General features: G+C 40.9%; 1 protein-coding gene across 1 annotated transcript in view; it reads left to right on the top strand.

Annotated features, from left to right (window-relative positions):
- The window catches only part of dst (dystonin), a 168,405-nt gene that overhangs the window by 6,113 nt on the left and 136,993 nt on the right, over positions 1-25,299 (top strand). Inside the window, 1 exon segment of the mRNA XM_036546201.1 lies at positions 3,415-3,628. Coding sequence (XP_036402094.1) covers positions 3,415-3,628 — 214 coding nt within the window.

The following is a 25,299-nucleotide window of genomic DNA, read 5'->3' as shown; positions in this document are numbered from 1 at the left end:
TCCAAATTCCTCCTGTCTCGGAGTGCAGAGGAATGCACCATCAAAAATAATTTAAGCATTCAGCATTGCACGTCTTAGTAGAATCCTTCAGATAGGTCCATGACGTTGTCTTTTCAACACATTTGCTGGAGCCACATGTTTGAGCAGGAATCACTCAGTGGCTTGGAGAACATCCCACTTCTGTGGTTTGAATGAGTGTGCCCCCTGTAGAGCATAACAGTCCACTGAAGAGCTATTGCCTAGCTCATTTGCAACACAGGTCTGGAAAAGCCAACAGTAAATCTCCAAAAAGGAAACCTCAGTCCCATCCATGGATGTGATGTATTTCCAGCTAGTTTTTTAAAACATTTTTTTGTTTAGGGATAGGGATTGGGTTAGGGGTGAGGTTGGGCTTGGGGTTGGGGCTGAAAGTTATGTAACAATTTTTCACCCATCAGGTTTTCCTATATGAATAGGGACCCTTTTGCCATGATGGCAACATGGGCCATCCTAGTTGCATGTCCCAGCATTGAATTTAATGACAAGAGTTGCTGAGCATCTCTGTGCTTGTCTCATTTAGGGTTAGGGTTGGGACATCACACCCACGGACATGATTGCTTGGATGAGGCTCCTTTGTGGTAGATATATGCCGGTCTGCACCAGACCCTAATCATTGTAATGGTATTACATTACATTGTAATGCAATGTAATACCATTACGATAATGTAATGGTAAAAGATAAACAGTTAAAACATGTGCAATGAATTTGGTATGACAAGTTAGCAGTCTTTGACAAGTTGCCTGATGGCCCACTCTAAGGCTGATACAAATAGATAATGATTTGTGCTGTGGAAATTCTCATATTTGTTAACAAGAGGAATAATCCAGCATGTGCACTGGCAACATAAAATAATCCCTGCTTGGCCTATTATATGAGCTAGTGAATTGTTCACTCTCTTTTAACAGGATAAATGCCCTAAAATCCATTATAGTGTGTATTTGCTGTACTTATACAGGTTGACAGTGTGGCATAGTAGTTTAAGGAGTTGGACTTGTAACAACAAGTGTTCAAAATCAATCTCCAGGTAGTAGTTGTACCCTTTAACAAGGTATCTGAATTGCTTCAGTAAATACCCAGCCTAATAAATACATTTTTGTTGACACCTCCATTATAAGGCACTTTTCTTAACATATCCACATTATCCGCATTATCAAAAGTAAATCTGATTTTTAGCTTCCCATTCCACAGCCATTACTGCAGAGGACATGTCAAGCCATTTTTCATACTACCTCAGGTGCAAATATTTGCTATGATTGAGTAACACTGGAAGACAAAACTGAACATTAATGCTGCAAATAGTGCCACAAGTAGTTTCAAATCCATGAACTGGCAACTAAAAGCAAATAAATTGAAGCTCCTTTGACTCTTTGCTAGTGTACATTTACCCCCTGAGCACTTACAAATAATGTGCAAGTAAAGCTGCTGAGATAATATCTTATTTGAATAATACTATGTTTTGCAGCCTGTGGTTAATATGTGCAAGTTTTGGAGTGATTTGCTTGGTTGAGTGACAGCCACCTACCCTAGCCTCTGTAGGTATTGACAGCTAGGTAGGCAAGCTTTGTCTGCAGCTTTTGTCAACCAGTGGCAGGTGCACAGACATTTCAAGGCCATTGTGAATTTCATAGTTTATTTTCTGGAGATGAATGCGGATATGGAGCGTGCCAGGCAATGCCGAGTATTACAGTACAGGGGAGGGGGGAAAGGTATGCCATCTTGGCTGAAGGAAAACGGCAGATTATGTGGCACATGATTCAGTGGTATGCGCTGTAACTGTGTGCTATTGTTTAAAACCCCCTCTGTATTGATCAGGGGGATCACTGCACAAGGCTGATACCATTCCTCAGCTCCTGTGCCACCCTTGGGCGTAATGGTTAGAGGAAATCAATGGCATGAGCCATCAGTCATTTGATCACATGAATATCATAGCTCTCCAAATGTCTGTTGCACTTTCAGCATTGTCCGTGTCTGACAGACTGTGAGGGAGTTCATGATGCATGTACCCTCAGGCTGTGGGTGGCTGCAAAGACACCCTGCCCTTTTTCTCATTAGTGACACAGGGTGTCCCAGGGTGATCATCCTCTGGCAAAGAAGGTGGTGTTTCCAGTTCATGGCTGAGGGGCATTGGCAAGTGGCAATCAATAATAGTCTCTTTTGCACTTTTGCACTGGAGAGTTAATTTGTAATATTGTTCACATGACCACACCCATGTTGGCCACCTATTTTCATCAGTCAGAATGGAAAATTTCTTGTGCAGTACCTGTCACATGCTGTCATATGTTTGAAGTGACATGTTTGTGTTCCCATGCTAACCAGTTCTATTCACGTGCCATTTAACAAACATTCTCTTTTATCCACGGCATTGCTGGAATGTTTACCTCTTTCATATTACATGTAGACAAATGTATGAATAAATGTATGGTAGCTTATGTAGACACCGTCGACAATCAAGCGCGTACAGATTAAAATGAGAAATTGAAAATAATGAAAACATTTTCTTTTCATTAAACGGGGAGCATTGTAGAAAAAAAATGCATGTTGTTTCTTAGCAAGACTGAAATATCCGGGTACAGATAGAGGAAAAAATAACAAGCCTCTTTCTCCATAATAATTTTGGGACAAAGGAGCTCCATAATACATGCTATAACTCTCGCCGAATTTCAGATTGTTCGAACGTATGCAGTCATCAGTCACGCGTGCGCGAAGACGACGCTGTTCCACTATGGCGCAGGCTACAGGCTACACCGATTGATTAAAATAAGCAGACTGCATGGATTTGCTTTCCATCCGGCGTTTTATTCCTGTATCCTAGGATGATGACGCGGTGATATGCAACTGCTCGCGCAGCGCAGGCAGCTCTCCCGTGACCAATCTGTTCACTTTCTCCGGGGATTTGACATCATCTAGCAGCTCACAATCAAACAGCAAAGCTCATGTGCAGCGTATTGCATTGTTAGAAGGGCGTGGTTGTAGCATACGAAGCAAAAAATGACATATCGCCAAGGTACCTTTATTTAAATTTCAATTGGAACAAGGATTTCAGTTTTCTTCCGCAGCGACCATGTATACGGCGGTAAGTGTATTGCTTCGTCCTGGCGGGGGAGCCAAATACAATTGATTTCATCTCTGGTTGTTTCATATGTTTTGCTTTTTGTTGTGAATCAGAGGTTATTGCATGTGTCTGACTGCGGGCCACAGTGTTTCCGTGTGGCCTCAATGAATATTTATCTTCATACCTCTGTGCATCGTGTGAATAGCAATGGTGAGAACAGAGCCTGTGTGTTGTCTGCATGACTGGCTTTATTCATCTGAGTGTTGTCATATTTTTGGTGAGTGAGGAAAAAAAACAGTGGTCCTTTCTTTTGTCTTCGCAGAGCTCCGGGTCTGGGAACGTTTCCCTTCGCTGTTCCATGTCTTCATCGGCAGATATTTCGGATGACGATGATTACAGTCTGAAATCTGGGTCGGTATCACCGGCGCCTGGGGACACGTTACCGTGGAACCTACCCAGACATGAGCGTTCGAAGCGAAAAATTCAGGGAGGATCCGTGCTGGATCCGGCAGAGAGAGCCGTTCTCAGAATAGCTGGTAAGTGCTCAGTATTCCGACAATTGTGAAATGCTATCGTCATAGATAGTGTTGCTTTCAGCATGTGGCATCACGTATTCAATCAGTTAAGCTATGTGCTGTGAGAGGTGACCATTGTAAAAAAAATCGCTACTTTCAGTATGTAGGGTTAAGTATTTGGGTTTATTCAGACTAAGTGGAGCAATATCGTACGCATGGAGGCTGTCATATTCTCATGTAAGATGATCTAATAAATGTTATCACTAAATTGAAATACCTCAGTAACATCTGGTAGCTATTCATGGCTAAATTAGAGGCAGGAAATGTTCATAAATACTGCAAGTGTGTCGGCTACTCATAATGCTAAAATAAACAGCTAAAATGAACGAATTAGTCTAATACAGTGCCAGCTTCATAAACAACGATTACCTTGTGTTTAAATGATGTTATCGTTCATTTAGTATTCTGATGAGCAGTGTTGGGCTAAGATTGATTTGCACAGCGACTTAGTTTATAGGGCTGACAACACCGGTGATCACAAGGAGTAGGCTAGTCCACTTTGAAGAATATTTGAGTTCAATCGAAACGTGGTAAACTCTTTCTTTAGCAGCTTGAAACATTAGGTTACCTGGATGTGGCTAAATTAGAATGTTTCTGTGTCCACTGGAAAACACGATATTACACGTCTTGCTTCAAGATGAACAAGCCTACTTCCCCTAAGTTAACATATTGATATGAGAAAAGCAGCAACCCGTTAACCAGCAGAAATTTCTGAGATTTAAATATTTAATACATTAGCCCGTTAAATGCGGACGGAAACTGAGAATTCATTGGCTGTTGTATGTAGCTATAGATATTATATTAGGCTACAAACATACCGGTGCTTAACGATGGCTTCAGTTTGTCATGACAATAGATTCGTTCGGCTATTTGATAGTATTAACAAGTTATAAGTAGCGAACGAACTTGCGAATAATGAAATCTATTTAATATAGCCTGTATAAGTAGCCTATTAAGACTCCGCAATCCATTTGAGCGGAAGTATTATATAATGAAACCAGAGCCCAAAGTTAAGACGGCTGGATGAATTTCACGTTTATCTGAACACACTGATTCGGATCATATATGCTTACTTGAAAATCATTTTATAGGCCTAATAATTGTTCATTTTCGAATGTGTTGGCTACCTCCTTTAAACTTGCAATGATTTGGGATAGTCGAACGTTTCTTCTGATAACAGAGTGAAATAAACCGGCATTAGGACCTTTGCGGAATTCTGGGCTACTGGCTGTCGGCGGCCGAGTGGACAGTAAAGAGACAGTGTGCATTTGATAGCCTATATTGCGATCATAACGCTAACCAGCTGGGCAATGCAATCTGTTACAACACACGTCTGTTACACTTAAAATCTCAAACCAAATCAAAATTCCAGAATGGTCGTCAATCACAGTTATATGCATATCCGAACTTTTCATTCATTAGGCTAGATCTGATAACACGAAATGTAAATCTGAAAGACAACGAGAGGCCTTTTTGACCACATGATGCAAAGGGAAAAAAATTGTGATTTGAACAAAAACATTCAATATGTAATTCATGCTTCAGGGGTAGATACCGCAACATGTGAGCAACACGTGAGATGCAAACATGTCAGTGTTAAGTATCTGGAGCCAGGTTGATTTTTAAAAGGCGCCCGTAACGCGCTGTGGAAATCGGTAACCTAAACAGTCGCATTAATGCGCTGGCATTACTGGAATGGATGTCACAGTGAACTCCGCCGCAGAGCGAAGGGGAGAGAGCGAGCGAGAGAGAGAGAGTATGCGTGTGTGAGAGAGACGAGCGGTGCATTAGTATTGCATAGACGCACTCGCTCGATATGGGATGGCATTCATTAGGTCCAGAAGCTCTTCCTCCTAAACCGACCGCGCAGCTTGGATTTTTCGCTTGAAAGCAGGGAGGAAGTCCCGTCTATTGGAGGTTGATCGGCAGGGGAGGGGGAGAGGGGCGTTTCCTTTTTTAGAATTACCGATCACTTGGATCCTTCTGCTACTCCAACTCAAGGCTCCTCGTCCGAGCCGCCTGTGAATGTCCAGCGGTCCGCCCGGTCATGGCTCAGTATACAACGCCGGCCGCTTATTTGCTTGCTGACGAAAAGGAATACCTTCAGGCCTACGAAGATGTTCTCGAGAAATATAAAGGTAAATGGACATTGAGCTTGGGGTCTCTTAAAAAAGGGGCAAAATAGCGGTTTGAAACGGGCAGAGCCTTGCCCTAAATACCCCTGTCACTCCAATAAACAAGTGCTTGTCAGTAGCCAGACAACGAGTGGCGCGACTGGATTGTGTTACCCTGTTGAAAATGTGGCATGCATTAGACTTTGCCTGTTCAGATAATATTTGCAAAAATGTTTGTTTTTGGTTCATTTTGCGAGCAGCACACGTGGTTGGATGTCAACGTGGTTGGATGTCGTTTGATGTTTGTTTAGAGATAATAACTAATATCATTGTTCAAGAGACTCGTATTTTGCGTTTTATTTAGAGGGAGGGCAGTTAATTGTTAACGAAAAGATTTTAAGCACAATTATGTTTTTATCAGTATGTGTTCTGGCTGATTCTAAATCATATCATATCTTTTATTAGGCCTTAAGATCTCTTTCAGTCTAATGGATGGTATGGAAATGAACATGAACAGATTAGGGTCATTGATGATGTGACATATCAAATTTGTAATAGATATAAAAATCTAATTTTGCCTATTTTCACAATAATATTAGTGCTTGTCAAAACACCTATATCTTACATATGGGGACAAATCTGTTACTCTAAAATGAAATGTTTAAATGTATATATCCGTAATCGGCAAACCTAATCAAATTCAGATTGTTTTGACATATATCCAGTTGACACACGCATATGTGATACTCCTGTTGCTGTAACTGAATTGCATTAAGAAAAAACATTAGCAAGTTTGGATGGACATCAGCCTTAAGTGCACTCTGTTTGGTACATATATGAGCTAGCAGTACTGTGTGCTTGAGTGGCTAAATGCCAGTTCAGTCATAACGGAAAACCTGCAGAAGACATTACATTTTTTTCAACATCCATTCAACGGCAGAGCTTTCCATCAAGATTTCTTGCCACATGACATCATTCCTGAATGCGCTTGCTAGCCAGGTCTCGGGAAAGGCTGAAATTCAATAGGAATGCTTGTTCACATCCAGTGCTGCCTTGATTTATTTGCCTAAACAATGACCATTACGTCCGCCCAGAAATGTAGGGTGTGGGAATGACTGATGCAAGAGAAAAGGTCATTAGTGTGTGAGGAGAGAAGCTGGGATAGCTTTGAGATTTCAGTATTTCTGTCACACACTAGTGTCTGGTAAGAGCTCAAAATTAGATTTTCTCTCAGCTGTTGACTTCATAACTAACAGACAGGCAGCTGTGCTATGGCTTAGCTTTCTGGAGTCTAACAGAGTCATATGATGGTGCATCATTCGGAATCTGTGACTTTTGTTGTCCGGAGGCAGTAAAGTTGGACAATTATTTTTATGCAAAAATATATATACCAGTCATCTTCACTGACAGTTGAATAATCCACAGCCTTTCACAACAAGGTCACTTTAGAGGAAGAAAAAAAGTTTTTTTTTCCTATTAATCTTTGTATTGTCTTGGCAAGGGAAGTTCAAATTTGAAGCTGTTTTTCCCCTCCAGTAATGTATTATCATGGAATGTGTGACTAATTATAACTTAAGATACTGTTCTGCAGCAGTGTTGACCCGAGATGTCTCTTTCAAAACATTGCTGTGTTGTTTGGAAACCTAAAACCCATTAATTTGTTCAATAAACTGAAATGAAGTGAAGCAGTATAATGTGTAAAGGCCATACCCTGTAATGTGAAAGTACAGGTAAAGTCTTCTGTCTTATAGTGCTTAGTCATGCCTTCCATTTGAGGAGACATTCCTTTCAGTGTGCTCTCTGCTGACATCAAACTTTAATATATGAAAGTAATCCTGTTCCTGTGTTTTGAGGTTATCAGTTTTTTTTGCATGTGTGCTGCTGTCATTGAGCCCTAAGAGTGTGTGTGGCAGTGTTGTTTTGGACTGGAGTGTACTGAGCAGGGATGTTGGTTGCAGGATAAAATGCACTGTTTTCCACATGGTATCATATAGCCATGACGGCTGGTATGAGCTGTCAGACTTAGTCAGAGAAGAGACATCTTGTGATGGGTGAGTGACTCTGCTGTTGCGAGGCCAACCTGTTGTCTAAGGACAACATGTAAGTACTAGTTTAGATTACTCTACTTTTGGCTAAAATAATGACATTCTCTATGAATGGGATATTGAGGAGTTTTGTGAAAGTCAATGTTGGTATGGGTCAGTTTAGACCAGAAGTGATTGAATAAGGTCATTATATGCAGATTCATCCTGAATGCCTCACTGTTTTAGGGAGAGCAATGGAAATTAGTGAACACATTGTACAATGAGTTACAGAGCAACTCCTCATAAAATGTACAAAAGTTATTTATCTGCAGGACAATGGACTGATGAATATTTGAACATAAGCTTTGCGGGTTAATGGCCTAAGGTTGTTTTTTCTCTTATTTTTCAAACCATGGTCTGCATAAAGACTAAGGAAAAATATGACTTAAATATACAATTCTGGTACTATGTGAAAGAGGTCTTTCATGGAGAAGATCCTAGGCTTTAGGGTGTTCTTATAATGTCGTGATAGCCTGTGAGGCTCAGAAAATTCTCTGAAGCATTCAATGTAAGAGCCTTTGTGCTAACTTCATCAGAAAACAACCCCATATTTATTCTCTGTTCAGTTATTGGCTGACTAAACTTGACAAGGCTTTAACCAATTCTTCTCTAAGCCATTTGTCTGGACAAATAATTGAACATAGAAAGTTTGATTGTAATACTTATGCACTGAAATTAAAATTGCCATATTGACACAGTTGAAAGAGTGTCATTAATTCAGGGTGTGGCTGATGTGTTTGTTATGTCTGTTTGGGCTGTAGTAGCTGTTGACTCAGCTAAGGTCATTATTTCCATTCCAACTTGTTAGTACATTTTTACAGGGGACATCAGATAATAGACTGACAGGAAATGGTGTGGGGAAAATTATTAAGGCTGCACAGGAATGAGTTTATAGGGGCTGCAGCACCATGCTGGTTTCCTTCCTTTCATATCCTGCAGTCAGCCACGAAAGCTTTTCTGAAGACCTGCTTCATTGTGTGTTAATTAATGTGGAAAACTGTAAAGTCTGAACAACCATTCATGAGGTGCATTTACTCTACCTCCATAGGTATACATTAACACCCTAAACTCTTTATGACAAATGTGGAAATAGTATATAGACATTTCAACATGCAGTTATGTTGTAATGCCCTAGACGAGGTAACCGCAGTGTCGATGGGGTCGGCTTTGTTTAACTAGTCACCAACGCTGCACATTCCTATTTTGGGTGGTTAGAAGGAGAGAGCATCTCAACCATCCGTCTTTCTTCTTCCTGAAGTTGCAACGGGGTTTTGATATGGTGGCTATAGAAGAAAAACAGGGCTGAAAGGATTCTTCATATAAGTATCATCAGTGTTACACTTTTATTCCATTAGCAGGGCGTTGCCAGGAGCAAAAACCAGGAGCAGTCACATGCATTTGAAATAAGACAACCCCATTAGCTGTGCTCTAGCCATGGTTGATGATTCTGAAGAGTGCAGGCGGCAAACAACGGCAGGGAAATATTGAATGTCTTGTGGCCAATACATTCCTGAATTGGATTTGCAGCACTGCTGGGAAATACAGTAACAGTGGGGCAGCTGTTTCCCTGACAAAGAGCCTCAGACAAAATGTCCAACTTCGACTGTGGGCTTATGTTTTCTCCACTCATAAAGAGACTTTTTCTATTTCCAGCTGCTAATTTTGCAGGAAGAACTTCACAATTTGCCTGAAGGCTGCAGTAATGGCGGTAATGGGGTTGGGGCCAGACAGTCAGCTCTACGTGCAGGTATAGCTGGTGTGGTCTGCATGGGGATAAAACTGTACAATTTGTGACTAGAAGCTATTCTAGATGAGACAGGATAAACTCTCTGGATCTGGACTCACATAATCTGCTGAGCTTTCTAAACCCTTAAAGCAATCGCAGTTGACTGATACACATTGGTCTATATTATCCTAGTCTAACAGCATTAATTGGCAAATTAGCGAAGTGTGATTGGAAATCAAACCACCTCTTGCAACCATGAGGAACTAACCCATAACAAGAGAGAGATTTAGACTACCTAGATAATGATCGTAGCCTAGCCATAACCTAGTGCCTAGGTCATTGAACTAGTCATGGTTTGGATCTGATGCTGGCTGTACCTGTGTGCTCTTCTGAGAACTGCTACAAAGGGCTTTCGTAAGGCTTGGGTGAAAGGCTTAAAAGCAAAGTTAGATTTGAGCTGTTGGCTAATGCGTTTGATAGTCTCACAGGTGGTGAGATCAGACTGAGCAATTTCTTATGTCTTGACAATGCTTACCTCCTATGATGTAATGGTACTACAGCAGTAGTGTTGTATCAAACGTTTGGCACGTGGATGTTTACATTGCTGGTGATAAAGAAACACAGAGATCCCTCTAGCAGTTTGGATGTGCAGGCTGTTCAGTGTTGACAGCTCCAGAGTATATAAATGAAGACGTTTTTTAAAGACGTTTGTCTTGTGGCCAACAGTAGCACATGCTTCCTAGTCTTGCTGTGTGCCCTTGGTGAAAAGTTCAGTCTATTCTGAATAATAATCACACACCCAGCATAGCAGGAAAATATATTGTTGAGAGATTATGTAGCCGTTTTTTTAGTTTATGATTAGCCACAAATTCATGTAAATGTAAACTCTGTTTATCAGTCCACCGTAAAATGGGAAACCATTCTTCAGGCCTTCTATTCTGCATCATTTCCCATGCTGCAGATTTAGACTAATTTAAGTAGCCGACAGTGCCTCACCAAGTGGGTGTTACTGATAATAGCACATTAAGCAAGGATTTTCTCCTAGTTTGGTGTACAAATTCAAGTAATGTATAGCTGTGCTATCTAAGGGTAAAACCTCTTTCTTTCATTTTAATACCCATAATTTTGCCCTTCTGTCTGGAATGGGACACCTTTGGGAACAAAGCTGTAAATTCGAGCGTGTTCCTCCCACGGTTTCCTTGCCCTACACAATGCATGCCGGGCACTAGACTATAAGCAACGGATCACAGTGTTCTAGCACGACCTCCTAATGGACAAGAGCGATAGATGATGTAACTCTTTGTGGGTTTTAAACATGAGCCCCTCCCCTCTCCCCCTACTCTGCCTTTGACACCTCCCTAGCAGTCCCTAATGAAGCCTTAGATTTATTAGAAGGGGGTGTGTGTCTCATTTCTCTCTGGTGACGTGCTGGGCCCCCCACACCCAAACACATCAAGAGTGCCTTTCATTCATTAGCAAAGATGGTCTGGCAGTAAAGCAAGCACATTGTCCATTGAATTGCTGCCTGGTGCTTTGCAGCGGGCGTTTGTAACTATGGAAGGCCATAGGAGCAGCTGAAGGAATGCCATTTTTCAGGGTAGGGACTGATTCGCTTTAGATGCCCTGTGACTGCCATTGATGATCCTTTAAATTTCAGCTGTCCCTTTTGTGATTTTTTTTATTGTGATAAAGCTGATATGCAGTGGCAGTTGGATTCAGCAGTATGATACAGGGCTGTCTCTCTCTTGGCGATTGAGGGATTTGTGTATATCTGGCACTTTTCTTTTGTCTAGGGAACACATAATCTATTTACCCAAAGGTATGCTTAGTATTTTAACCTCAAAGATGTTATCTTCATCTTTATGCTTTTTGCCCTGGAATTGTCAGACAGTGGTCACCCTTAATAAATTCTGTGGATGTGTTTCTCACTGCTTTTTTCAGGAGGGAAACAATTTGGACTGTGAGATAGATAGATTGTAGATAGGTTGCTTTGTGAACTATCTTAGCAAAACATTTTTCACATTTTAAATGGTTTAAATGTATTTTTAATAGTAAGAAACTGTTTTTGTACAATGATACTCAAATTTTGCAGTGAATGATACATCTGAAGTTGAACAAAAAATGTGAAAAATTGTGGCATCTTCGTAGTGATTACACTTGGTAGTCATGGTAGTGTCCCTCACTGACTGACAGACTGAGCAGCTCCAGCAGTACTGCTACACAGCAGCCATATTCCATATCTGCTGTTGTACAGTGGTCACTGAGCAGTGTCAGCGTTCAATGTCTAAAGCTCAGTAGTTGCTGGCTCAAAGATTAGTGTTTTTTTTCCATTTTGGTTCTGTGATTTTTTTTCTGTCAATATTTTGCTCCCCCCCAGACTGGCTGTCGCTGCCTTGGTTGCCTAGTTTATTGAGTAATAGCATTAGTACAGTCGTTTTTTTTCTCTGTCTGGACTAAAGGGCCATGTTATATTTAGTTGTCAAGCACACTGCCAACGTAAATTGAATCAAACACTACTAGCAAAGATACCTAACACTGAACAGCCCTTAAGCTTTTGCTCAGAGTCAGACTGGCACTTATGAGAAGCTGTTGGCCGTGATTTCTGCTTTCTTGAAACAATTTATTAGGACTGCCTCATCAGTAGCAGGTAGTGATTTTAAGCCAGATCCTCTACTTGCATATTGTGTGAGTATATACTCTTCTGGTCTCTCCTTGTATCATCACAGTGTGTCTATGTGATGGACAAGAGTCTATTCTCTTAATGCCCTCAGATTTAATACGTGGAGAACAATTATTCACAGTTATTTTGACACATGAACATTTTCATTCTAATGCCCTCTGGATGGAGCAGTACAAGTCTGGACTTTTTTGTGAGTGTGCTTGCCTGTTTAGAGGCAGTGCAGCTGAAGAAATTAACCCGAGCATAGCAGGTTCCATTTCTGGAATGGCACTACTGCTGTACCTGTGAGCAAGTCTTCATTTAGTCAGAAAACCTTTCATGTGGGTGTTGTGTAAAATGATGATAAAAGCTGGGTGGATCAGTAAGAAGTTCTGCAGAAGTTTCCTGATGATTTCTTTTCGGAAGCCCTTTCCTTAACAGTTATAGTAGCACTTACCAGCTCTGTACCAGCAGCCTGTCAGCACTAAACAAATGATCTGTCTTTGCAAATGTGTGACTAGCAATATCCTGCAGGAGAGCAATGACTGGCTGTTAATCTCTGTTGTGGCAAAGATCTTGTTGAATCATCATATACTAAGCCCTTAATAGCCTCAATAGTCATTCAGCACCAGTTTGAAGAGGCAGAGTGTGAAGCTGTCGTTGCAGGCCGGGGTTTGACGGCAGGCTGTTTTGTGGGAGGAAAAATGGCTGGATTTGGCCCTCAGAAAAGTTACCTTGAGTGAGAAATGAGACAGTAGACTGATATTGTGGCATAGATTGTGGTGTTGATTACTTCATGTAGACTGCATAATTCATTTAGGGACTACATTGCAAAGATCAATACTGTGCAATGTGATGAAAAGGAAGTAACAACAAGACTGAAGGTTACTGACATAATCTGCATCCATAATTTCAAATGCATACATCTGGAAAGGAAAGAAATCAAAGAAAAGAAAAGGAGGAAATCAAGTGCTACCCCTGATTCATATTTCAGAATCATTTCAGTGCAAATGCAGAATGCCCCAGCACCAGTCTGGCTTCCTCTCCCCTCATCTGAGTGGGTTTCTCCTGCACTATTTGCAAGCTGTTCTGACTAGCATGTGCCTGTATGTTGGTATAGACCACAGATTGCACTCAAGAGGATCAGTATCAGAAGAGGGAGTATAATAACTGTGGCTCAGTGACTCAGCACAGCCACATAAGGCGGACTAGGCCATGTAGTGGTGTACATTGCTGGGTTTGGCTTGATAAACAGACTGGATATTTCTCTTTATTTATTTGGCCCCCTGAAAAGGACCTCCGAGCCTCTCACCTCAGCAGAAGCCCCCCCCCCCCCCCCCCCCCCCAAAAAAAAAAAAAAAATTAGACAATTCAAGTCAGAGTGTCAGACTTTTTAATTGCATATTAATGACAGATATAAAAAACTGAATCAATCCCGCACGCCAAATAGGATTTGTTGAAATAGGGTGCTATGAATGCTATGGAAGGATGAGTAAAAGTGTCAGAGGGCTAAGAGGTAAAGGAAATTCAGGAACATCATAATGGCTTACCTATGAGATAGACATTGACCTGCAAAATGTCACTGGAAACAGAATCGCACACAACAGTATGGTCATATCAGTTTCTTGGTTCAGTCCTGAATGCTAACCCCTCCAGTACTTGTCTTGATTGGTATGCTTCCCACCTCCCACCGCTCTGACACTTTTGAAATAAGATCCCTGCAGGTTTGTTGTGCCTTGCCCCTTGGTTGTCATATCATTCTGCCTGTGAGATTTTGCAGGGAATGAGTGAGGATGTTAAAGGAATACAGACTCACTTCAAGGGTATGATGTGTCTGTGCATTTCAAACCTGTAGTAACAGAACTTGTAAAACAGGTTAAAATAAAGCTCCTAAGCAGTATGTTGGGTGCATTCCAGGTCCAGGTTGAAGATCAGAAACAATGATTTTTTTTTTACAGTTTTTCCAACTGTTGTTACTAAAACTGAACAAAATGTATACATGTTTGCAACAGTTCCTGTTGAGATTCATGCGCTGAAACTGCACGGGCAGGGCTTCACTGAAGCGTGTGTTCCTTATGATTTCACCCAAGCTGGACAACACCTTGGAGCCAATTGTGATGTCACATAACACACTCCTCTTTTCTCCAGCAATTTCAGACAGGATTAAGCCTGCCTGAAAAAGTCTTTCTTTGTGCTTTCCATCAGTAATGAGCAATAAAACCCACACCACATGTTTTGATCTTTTATCCAGCCTTGTGATTAAAGTAAAACATGGCAATTGACATTTTTCACATCATTAGTCCTTAAAAAGCATCTTTTGTTTAGTGCCGGAAAACTTGCACTGCTGTGTGTAATGCGTTTGGCTTTCTGATGAACAGAGCTCTACCCCTAAATGGCAAGAGGTTTGGGCCCAGAGGACTTGATTGCTTGCTGCTCTAGCGTCCTGTGTGAGTGTTCAATACTACTTTAACCTCCTACTGAAATCTTGATCGCTGTAATGGGGATCGGGTGGGGTGAGGGCTTTTAAGTGGGTTACAGGCTTAATAAAGAATGACATTACCTGAGTAAGCAGTCGATGGTAGTGCCCGTCTTGCATATGTGAACATAGTGTCTGCAGGATTGGCGGCAGGAGGTGGTTTTCTAAATTCTCCTGTGTCACTGGCTTCTGAATATCACTGAATTTTAAATCCAGTTCATCGTAAATACCAGGAATTAAATTCTCACTACAACTGTGTTGTTCACTGTTGCAAGTGGGTAGAGCATATGTTCATCTTCTTTTTATAGTTTTTTTTTTAAACGACAGTATTTTGTAAATACCATTACATTTCATACAACCTAAAATTAATTCTTGGGGAGTACAGCTTTGTTCATTATATAAGGGTAAGGATTGATTAAAATGAGTGATTAGTAGTAATTATAGATTGCTGCTATTAATATCATTTGTGTAGCAGCACCATAGACTTCATCCACATGTTAATAACCCATTAGGCCTTACAACACAACCCAGCACAACAGAATACATGTCCTAATCTGTCTCATTTCATCCAAACTGTTAGCACATTTTGATAAGGCTTAGTGTTACCTAAAAAGCTTAGTCACAGTTACAGCAAAAAACAGAAAAGTGTTAGCAGGACAAGTTAATTCTCCTGATTGGAAAGATTAAATTCTTAAAAAACATGAAATAGAAATGAACTTCATTGAAGACATGTAACACCACTGTTCTTGGAATACAAGAGTATTCAACCAATACAAAAAGTATTAGCAGGACAGGTGTAGTCTCCTCACTGAAAAGATTAAATTCTGAAAGACTGAAAATAGAAATGAAATTCTCTGAAGACGTGTAAGGCTGCCATGCTTGGAATACCAGAGAGACATTGAGCTGAAGCCTGCAGAAGCTAGTGACACAGGTGCACAGCTGACTTGCATGGCTGAGGTCCATCTTTTCGCTAAGAGGTAGTAACTATTTACTTTGTAGTGTGTAAAGGTCTGTAGCTGTGGAATCGTTGCCTGGATGCAGTACCTACCAGTTAGGTTGTCAATCAGGAAAAACAATTTTCCAGATATATGAGAACTTAATCTCTGGCATGCTTCACTTGACCTAACTGTGACAAGTATCACTGAAGTCAAACCACAACTATGTGTCCAGTTTGTTTTTAGTAAATGCCATGAAAATACCTTTCATAAACACATGTCACTATATAAATGTATATGGACAATTTTTTTGGAAGTGGTTTCATTTCTGTACCATTTTGCCCTTGTAATAAAAAATTCCATTTATTGCAGTAGTGCAGTAGATTCTGGAACAACATTTGGTTGTTTTGAAATGATAAATTACAGCCATGGTGTAGTTATGAGTAACATTATACTTGCTAAAGGCCCCTTTCAGTTGTGTCAGAATGATTTAACCATTGTAAATGATCATGATCTAGTAGCTATGAAGAGTATAATTATAGGCTATCTGTAGTGGCAACCAGTTCAACCACAAATACAGGCAAAATGCCATATTGTACTTTAAATACATAGCTGGATAACCAGTGATAGCTGGTCAATGATGGAAAGAACCACACAACACTAATTTTTTTCATATAATGCTGTCAGCCATTGTTGGAAGAATAGACATTTGGCTTGTGGATTGTTAGGCTATGGAAATACTAAATACTGTTTCATGTCAACTTACCTGAAATTCAAAGAAATGAATGAAAAGGGTATGTCGGTTTGTTTTAGCTCATAATACCAAATATCTCAAAAAAGTCATTGCATTTGAGAATCTGATGATACTGGAGTGCTCTTCTCTCTCCTGTAGACGTATTCTTTGAGATGGGTTTTCCTGAGGATGCTGACATAGTCTCATTAACAGTACAAGTCAGCTACTTAGTCTTAATAGCTCTCATCTCTAGAGGAAAATAGTGCTGTTCTCAAAATGGATTAATGTAGACACACTTGCCTTGATTTATTATTTTATAGTTTGAATATATAATTTGAGTTATTAATCATATTTGCTTTCAGATCCTTCAGCATGCTGTTGTTATTTTTGCTTGGTCCAGGTATGTTATGGTTGAAAAAGTGCATGTCTACAGCTGGGGTGTATTTTTGGTTTATTCTCATGCTGTTTTATTATTTCCATATGCGGCAGTGAGGTCACATTTCCAGGACAACATTACAAATCATACACAACTTCTAAAATACAGTAGCTACCAAGTGTATTTGTCAGGCAAATTTCAGATTCAGATAAATTTATTTTTCACAGAATGTCTGTCCTCTCTATGGGCACACCCTACTCTTAGAACACTATGCTTAATTTTTACTGTTATTTTTGCTGTACATTTTCATATGCCAAAATTTACAGTAAATTTGACTAAATTCATTGTACATTTTTTCCACCTTTTTATGTATGATGCTCAAAATCAATACCCAAAATTTTACTAAATAGGACAAAGAAACATGACCTGTAAAAAAGACAGGAGGCTTCCTGTTGGAGAAAGCATCTTGATTTATAACCTGGACTATCATTTAAAACTTAAACTGTGTTTTTTACCAGTATAATCAGATAATGGAATTACCTGCAATTACATATCAGCAATACATTCCCCCACCTACAGTGTACCATTCTTTATTGTCCCACAATCCACTCTAAGAGTAAGCCATCTGCCATCAGAATAATGCCTGAATAATCATGAATATTTAAAGGCCTTAGGTCTCTCTTGCAGGACATTTTCCAGAAAAGATCTGTACCTTTTTTCCATTAAGCCTACTTTGATGGAATATTTGTGATGGAGGACAATGAAATGGTTTTGTGTGAGGCAATGGGGAAGGCTGATGGCTGGTTATGTCAAAACCCTATGGATTTACAAGCAGTATCTACATTGTTTAGAGTATTATAGTGTTCATTTCTTTTCAGCGAGTAGCTTTATCATTGATATTACTGCATATTTAAAGAAGGCCGCATTTAATTAAATATTTATTACAGAAATAAGTTTACTGTAGATTTTCATTGGTAAGTTCGGGCGTGTCTTTATTTCACCTTGGCAGTCTCCTCACCTTCCTCAGATCCCACCCCGTACTTCTCGTCTTCTCTTGTCCTCTTACCCTTGACCTTCTCTTGCTCTGTGACAACAGCCTGACGATATTTTGTCCTCTGGTCGACAGGCCCTGCAATCGATTAGCATCTGCCCTTGCTTGGTTATTAGACTGCCGCAGCTGTGATTCTATCTGCACCCATTCTGGGGAGTGGGGAGTAAATCTTTGTGCTAATTGGCCTGGCAGATAGATGACAGTGTCCTCTTGCTCCATTTGAGTATTCTCACATCAGATTAAAATATACTCCTCCCAGTGTGACTTTCTAGTGATGCCCTTCCTGTTAGATAAACTCCTAAAAGCATGTATGTTCTGCATGGCCAGCGTGTGCTTGTCCCTCTGTGATCTGCTGGTGTCTCACTCTTATTTTTATGCTTATTATTTCTGGTCCTGTTCAGGGTGGGGTCTGTTATATTGAGGCCAGCTATTCCCATGTGGCAGATAGTGCAGATAATGTGCTTTCTTTTTCTTCGATGAATGTGTGTCTCTTGACCAGGGAAATAAAATTATGTGACAAACACTGCAAAATCCTACCTTTCATAATTTATTTGCAGTACATATTTCTACATTTGCGGTGTTATTTAAGGTTAGTCATATATTATATTGGCGTTGTTTCCTCATGGCTCAGAAATTGCAAACTGCCCTTGTACTGTCAAGCAAGTTATTGATCCTGAGCTGTCTCAGTAAATGTCTAATTGACTATTTAGAGGAATAATTTCACATGTAAGCCCTGCAAATTGCCCTGGATGAGGGCATTTGCAAAGCAAATTATGACTAATAATATAAAAGATAATGAGTACAATAAGTGCTGTAACTTATCTAAACTGTGTGGTGTGCTTTGTTTATGAGTAAAATGGCACTTGTATGCTGATCAAGGCAAACATGATTCATACAGTGTCTTTTTGATGTGTCATTATGGTTTTATAATATGGCCACTATTACACCATATTATTCTGTGCTATTCGGCATACATATGTAAACCTTCCACTGTACTGGGGTTTGATTTCCTGCCTGTGTTTTCAATTGTGAGAAGCCATAATGGGGAGTCAGATAGACAGTCCCTGTCTTTGTGAGCCTCCCACTCTCCATGGCCAAGCGGCCCTGCTCCGATCCACGGTCCCTGGCACATCAGAATTGGCTTAGCGGCCCTCCCAAAAGGCAGGCTCCGTCTCCCTCTGACCGTCTGCTGTCCTACAAAAGGCACATTGTGTCAGACGCGACACCCTCCCGGGGCGAGCGATTTGTCCGCGTGCCGCGCTGCTAGTGGCCGCTGGGTAAAGCCTTTGTCTCTCTGTGCACTGCCGGCGGGTGGGGCGGAGTGGGCTGTGTGACTACAGATAGAGGTGTGTCCTCTGGGCACAGCGGGGATGGGGGTTAACGCGGTTCCTGCGTGCTGTAACCCGAATGCTCTGCGTACTCAGCAGAAGCGATTAAATCTGTCACGCCCAGCTCTCTGCCCATGCTGCCAGTGCCCACTGTGAGGAGAGAGAGAGAGAGAGAGAGAGAGAGAGAGAGAGAGAGAGAGAGAGAGAGAGAGGGAGAGAGAGAGAGATTCTGAGGGACAGATACACCACAGTCCAGACTGGGGACAGCAATGTGGTCATACTGTATTAGCAGACCTCAGCTGGATACTGAAAACCCTAAATATTTCAGAGGACATTTTAAATTGTGTCATTGTTAGGTTTAGTGAGATTTGGTTTCTTTTTTGGGGGGGGATCTGAAAGGAGTACCCAGTGTGGGTGGCTGGCTTCCTGTTCTGTAGTAAAACTGCCTTTGGATCAGTTCTCTAGAGAATCAATATTTGCATTTAAGCACTCTTACAATTTTAGTGCGGGGTTGTGACCCAAGTTCACATACCATGCCTTTGTGTACATCAGCATACATTTGTCATGACAGGTCTCATAGTGTTGTGTTCTTTGCTTACATAATTTACAGAATGACAACGTGATCCTTTTAAAGGTGTGGCAGAGTTGCATCAGGCACATGGTTAAGATGGTGTCTTAAGATGGTGTCTAGGGGTTTGTGTTCATAGAATGATTTAAGTTGTCAACTGATAGCTGTTCAGTGCACAAGTGAATTCATCTCTTCAAAGTGGTAATTGCTATTTTGGTCTTTCAGATTCCTGGACCGGTTCCCAAACCTAATATATCAGCCTAGTGTAGAGTGAGACTGCAGTGAAATCTAGGTTAGCAGTTTTCTCGGGACATGTTACCGCATGTCTCCATGTGCAAGCAGTGTCCACTTTAAGCCATGGATCATTGTGTTCAACGTAATGTTTGTTTTTTTTTCCTGTAAAGACATAGTTGCGACTGTCACATAGTTTTAAATGGTTTAGTAACATGGTTACCACAACATCACTGCTGTCTGTGGATCCTCATCAGTTACATTAGACACAGGTTTAACAGAAAGTACTCAGTGGTTGCCAGACTGAGAACTAACTACACTATTACCAGCCCATGGCAAATAATGTATTATATGTTTCAGTTGTCCATAATGAAGGAACTACTGTACATGCTATGTTTTAGAGTACTGGTTTGTTAATATGTATGTATTTTTTGTAAAAACTGAAGATAATACACTCCAGAAATAATCAAACTAATGTGAAAATAAAGAGAAGTTAGACTTCCTTTGTGTTCATATCCATTTTTATGTAAATTTACTTTGATAGAGTGACATCATGAAATGGATAACTGTCTTGTTAATCAGTATTAGTGAAAAGTGTAACTATTAAAAACTGTCTACTTATAAAGAAGGGATGAACATTACCTGGCCCTTTCTCTGTTAACCCATGGTTCTAACTGTTATTGAACAAACAAGCAAGTGTGCTAAGAGACATCACGGTTTTACAGTTTATTCTAGGAAGGTACATTTGTCAAAGGTTCTGTGTAAATCATCACTTCAGATCAACATATTGAGAAGGCAAATTAAACTCTACATTGAACTGCATTCAACTCTGGCATTTAAATGTGAAAATATGGACTGCAGCCTGATGTGAATGTACACAGACTACCTGTCCTCCATATTGAGTTACACTGCAGTGTAACTGCATTATTTGGGGGAGGATAACTGGTGCACCTCTTTTACTGCAACCATTTGTTTTTCCTTCAGCTACGTGATGGGATCAACACTAATTGTGGCTTAAACCTTTACTTGTTTTTGAGACATTTAGTCTTGTTTTTGTTTAGTAGCCTGACTGAATTAATTGAAAATGGCTGTGTGCTTGGAGTACCAATGTGATGAATCTGAACAGGCAGACTGGAGGAATCTGCTGGATCAAATGCCTCCCCTGATGTACTGTAGGCAGGCAGCTGTCTAAACTCCCTTGGCGCTCTGAAATTCCTAGCTTAAATCTCTGTGTGTCTATCACCTACCACTGCTAAATATATGTACTCTACAGTGTTTTCATTTTTAATTCAGTATACCCGACTGCTTCTACAAGCTGTTAAATAAGAGGGGTGGGGCATCTCCCGGACACAGGGAGAGAATGTTTAGCAGCGAGATGTGGGATCAGGGGTTTGTGGCTGGTGCAGAGTAGGGAGGCCACTATTACCCTTTTCCCACTAGTATTCTTGACTGTGAAATTCAGAAAAAAGCATCAGTTCACATGTGTCCTCTGTCAGATGGTCCCCATTGCACAGGAATGATCCATGACATTTTTGGCTCTACAGATCATCTGTTGCTATTTCCCTGGAACAGGGACTGTGTGTGTAGGTGCCTAAGCCACTATTCTGTAGCGGACACTATTTAATGACATCATATGCGCCCACTGAATGCACATTTCTCCTGCTAATATCAATGCATGTATGTCTTCACAAAAGAAATCCCTGCCTCTTTTTTCTCTGCATTCTGACACTTTATAGTACCAAGACCAAATTTAGCATAGAGCGGAATTTTTTGCTGTTTCCCCATGCAACTCCAAGGCAATCTCTGCAGTGATGTGCAGAAGCAGCAGCCTTATTTCTGCAGATGTGTGAATGCAGAGGAACATTTCCAGGCCCTCCGTGCTCACGGTGCTCTGTGCAGAATGTTGCCAGTTTTCTGGTTATGCTCAGTAGGCAGGCTTTTCTGTGTTGTCATTGTCCTCTTTCCAGCATCGGAGACACATATTGTGTTGAGCAGAAAGGCTCTCCACAGTGCCCACTCATCTTGAAATAGCCTGGGTACGTCATGGCATCTCAGTGGAAAAGCTGTGTAGAAATGTGTTGTTAATGCTCATGTTTGGGTGGGTTTCCAGCTTCAGTTTGGGCTAGCGGGAAGTGTAAAAGATGTGGTGTAAATTCATGGTAAAGGAAGCGTTCTGATTGTACGTCTGGCAAAGTGGGCGTGCTCAATGTATTAGAACGTTGAGATCTGGCTGTGGGAGCATCCTGTTGCCTGTAAGGGACCTCCCCTGTTCAGAGTGTAAATGCTGTTCGACACTTTTCTTTCATTCTACGTACAAAGTGTAACACAGCATGAGCTCCACGTCTCAAAGATCAGCAGACAATGATGTAATTCCCTTGGTGGATTCTCAGGGAAAAAAGCAACCGAGGAAAAGGCTGATGGTAGCTGATGACAGCAAGCCACACTATCTCGCTGTGATAAAAATGTTCTAAGGATGATGTCATGTGTCATGAGATGGGAGTATTTAACTGTCATGGAAAATGTAGGACCTGATCTCATGCTTCCTCTATCCCTCAAACAGAAATGCTTTAAAAATGTGGAATCAATCTGAGACTGTCAGGCAGACTGCTGTGAAAGAAGTTTTGACATGTCTTTATTAAGCACTCAGATGAAAAGGCTTGACGTGAATATAAATGTATGCACATTCACAGCTGTGTCATGAATGTTGGCCCAGCAGTATTTTATGGAAAAGATTAGTATGTGCAAATTATTGTTGATTATGATGCATATTATTACTTAATGTAATGTAATCCTCTTTTTAACAACTGCACTTATAAATTGGGATAAGGTCATCAGGTATAATGTAGAGTCCTGGCATGAACATGAAACTGTACAGAGTTGCAAAACATACCAACCATACAAGTTCAGTGCTATGTGCTTTACTGCAAGTCATTTCATTTGTCAGAATGATTATGTTGTTCTTACACAGAATCAAGCAGGGCTGAAAAATTCAAGCTGTTGAAATGTTTCTATTTAGTGAAAAGCCTTGGGTCCATGTGTGTGTGTTTGTGTGTGTGTGTGTGTGCACGAGTGCCTGTGGGCTTGTATGTCAACGTGTTGTCATGGTGACCTCCAGGCCTGCTGTGTGGTCTACGCCCACCCAGGACAGCTCAGCTACTCGGGGCTGGCTGCATGAGGTCATATTTTGACTCATGGTCACGCCCCTTTGGGCCGTAGCGCAGCCTGGCAGTCTGGCCGCCCTTTGTTCACCACAGCTTCCTCCTCCCTGGACCGCAGAGCATTCTGGGAAGCACGCTCCTGCAGTCCAGCTGCAGAGCTGGGTCTCTCTCACTGTCTTTCTCTTTCTCTCAGGATCCTCCTCTCTCCATCTGGTATGATTTCATAAGAGGCCAACGTCCTGCAGGGCAAACGTTAGCCATGCGTGGGAAACTGAGTGATGGAATTATCCCCGCTGCTTTCTCTAGGGGACATGGAAAGGAGAGCAGAAAGTGTTGTGTCATGCCATTGTTCTAGGCCAGAATACAGAACAATATGCGTTTTGGGATATCATGGATTACAGATGCATTATATACTTTTCCTGTTTAAAAGAGGAAACAATTAAAAAGCAGTGGCCACAAATGGTACGCCCAGCACTGTCTGCAGTTGTAATCACCAGTGCAAACAGAGATGGCTGGCTATTACAGATTTCAGAAGTGAGGGATACAAAAGCAAAGATTTCCAGCTGAGAGTCACTTTGAACACACCAGTGTGTCCTGGCATTGAATAAGCATTCATGTCATAACTGATTTCACAGACAATTTTCTTATGGGCAGGTGTTCATTGTAATAATTCATTTTAATAACGTGATATGCATGTAGCATCATATAAGAAGTAGTATTTAGAAAATACTGTAATTGTATTGTGGTGTAATGTAGCCATTTTGGATTGAATTTCTTGTAGAAAATAATTTGGGGAACTAAAACCAAAATGTGGAATCATTTCTTCCAAAATGTGGAAGAAATGAAGGAGAAGGATCAAGACTTTTTCATTAAAGCAATTTTTAAAATAAATTAATAGGAATGTGTTCGTTTTGAAATATGTTTATAAGAAACAAAGAAGAAGCAATCGAAGTTGGCTCTTCTGTCAACGATTCATGCATATTTGTTTTAGGGAGCAAGCAAGGTGCCCTGTCTCTTTACCTGCCATTCTTTTCACTTTCCAAAGTGTGTCAATAAGATTAAGTGACCCACAGAATTCAGTGTTTGTGTTACTTGAAAGGTCACTTTGTGAGAGGGCAATGAGTTAGCATTGGGCTTTTTACAGTGTTAGACTGCATGAAAAGATGCAACAACTTGGCACTTTGGATTTACCCTTTATTTGGTCTTTTTGGAAAAGAAGACATATTTGAAGTTTATTTAATTTTCATTTTTGCTGCTTACTCAGAGCAAATATTTTGGTTGAGGAGTCTAATCTTAATTGTGTAACTAGTGCGGGGAACATGAGTGTTCTGACCTTGCCCTGTTATCTTAACTTCACCCATTCTGCTAAATGCAATGTATTGTCGCTGGCCAAAGGATTTTTCTCACATACACTCTTACATTACTGACTCACTGTTTAAATATGAACCAATGTAATTAATAAATAATGTAGATGTGAAACAAAAATGTAAGTTTTCCAGACTGAAAATGGCCAGGAATTCAACCCACACAATATAAACAGCAGAGACACTCAATCACATTTGAACAAGAGGCATGGTGTCTCGAAGCTTGCAGTACTGTAGTTTTGACTCTGTTCCTGCCACTCAGACTCTGTGGTCATGAAGGGCTTAATCCCCAGTTCCTGATTGGTCTGTGGATCTGAATATTTCCTGCTGATGCAGGCAGGCAGGCAGCAGTGTCACTCACAGCTGCTGCTGGGTCAGAAGGTGGAGTCTTAATTAAAGTTTTGCTCCCCCTGCACCTCATCCGTGCTTTGTGTGACTTGTGATTCATCTGTGAGCATTTAAAAGCAGTGTTCCAGCCCAGTCTTGTCACACCTGCCTGGCTGCCCCCTACCTGAGCTCTCATTCACCTCATTACAGCCTACTCTTGAACCGGTTTGAACACATACAGTGATATTGCACCATTACTAACACTCCAGGATTGGGAACTCTCAGCGTACGTTGCTAGCCTGCCCACACATTCTTGAAAAGGGAAGTTTCATTTGAATGTAAAAGCCCTTCTGTGTGTTATTTATAGTTTTAGCCACCTTTACATTACATTACCCAGCTCATATTGGTAGGTGTGATACTGCGCTTTCAATTGGCGAAGCGATGTGAGAAAGTTGACTGGCAGCCCAATGTGATTTCTTCTCTTCATAAACAGAGGAAAAGG

The sequence above is a fragment of the Megalops cyprinoides genome, chromosome 15, assembly GCF_013368585.1.
Source record: "Megalops cyprinoides isolate fMegCyp1 chromosome 15, fMegCyp1.pri, whole genome shotgun sequence".
NCBI lineage: Eukaryota > Metazoa > Chordata > Actinopteri > Elopiformes > Megalopidae > Megalops > Megalops cyprinoides.
This window is presented reverse-complemented; position numbering and strand designations above follow the sequence as displayed.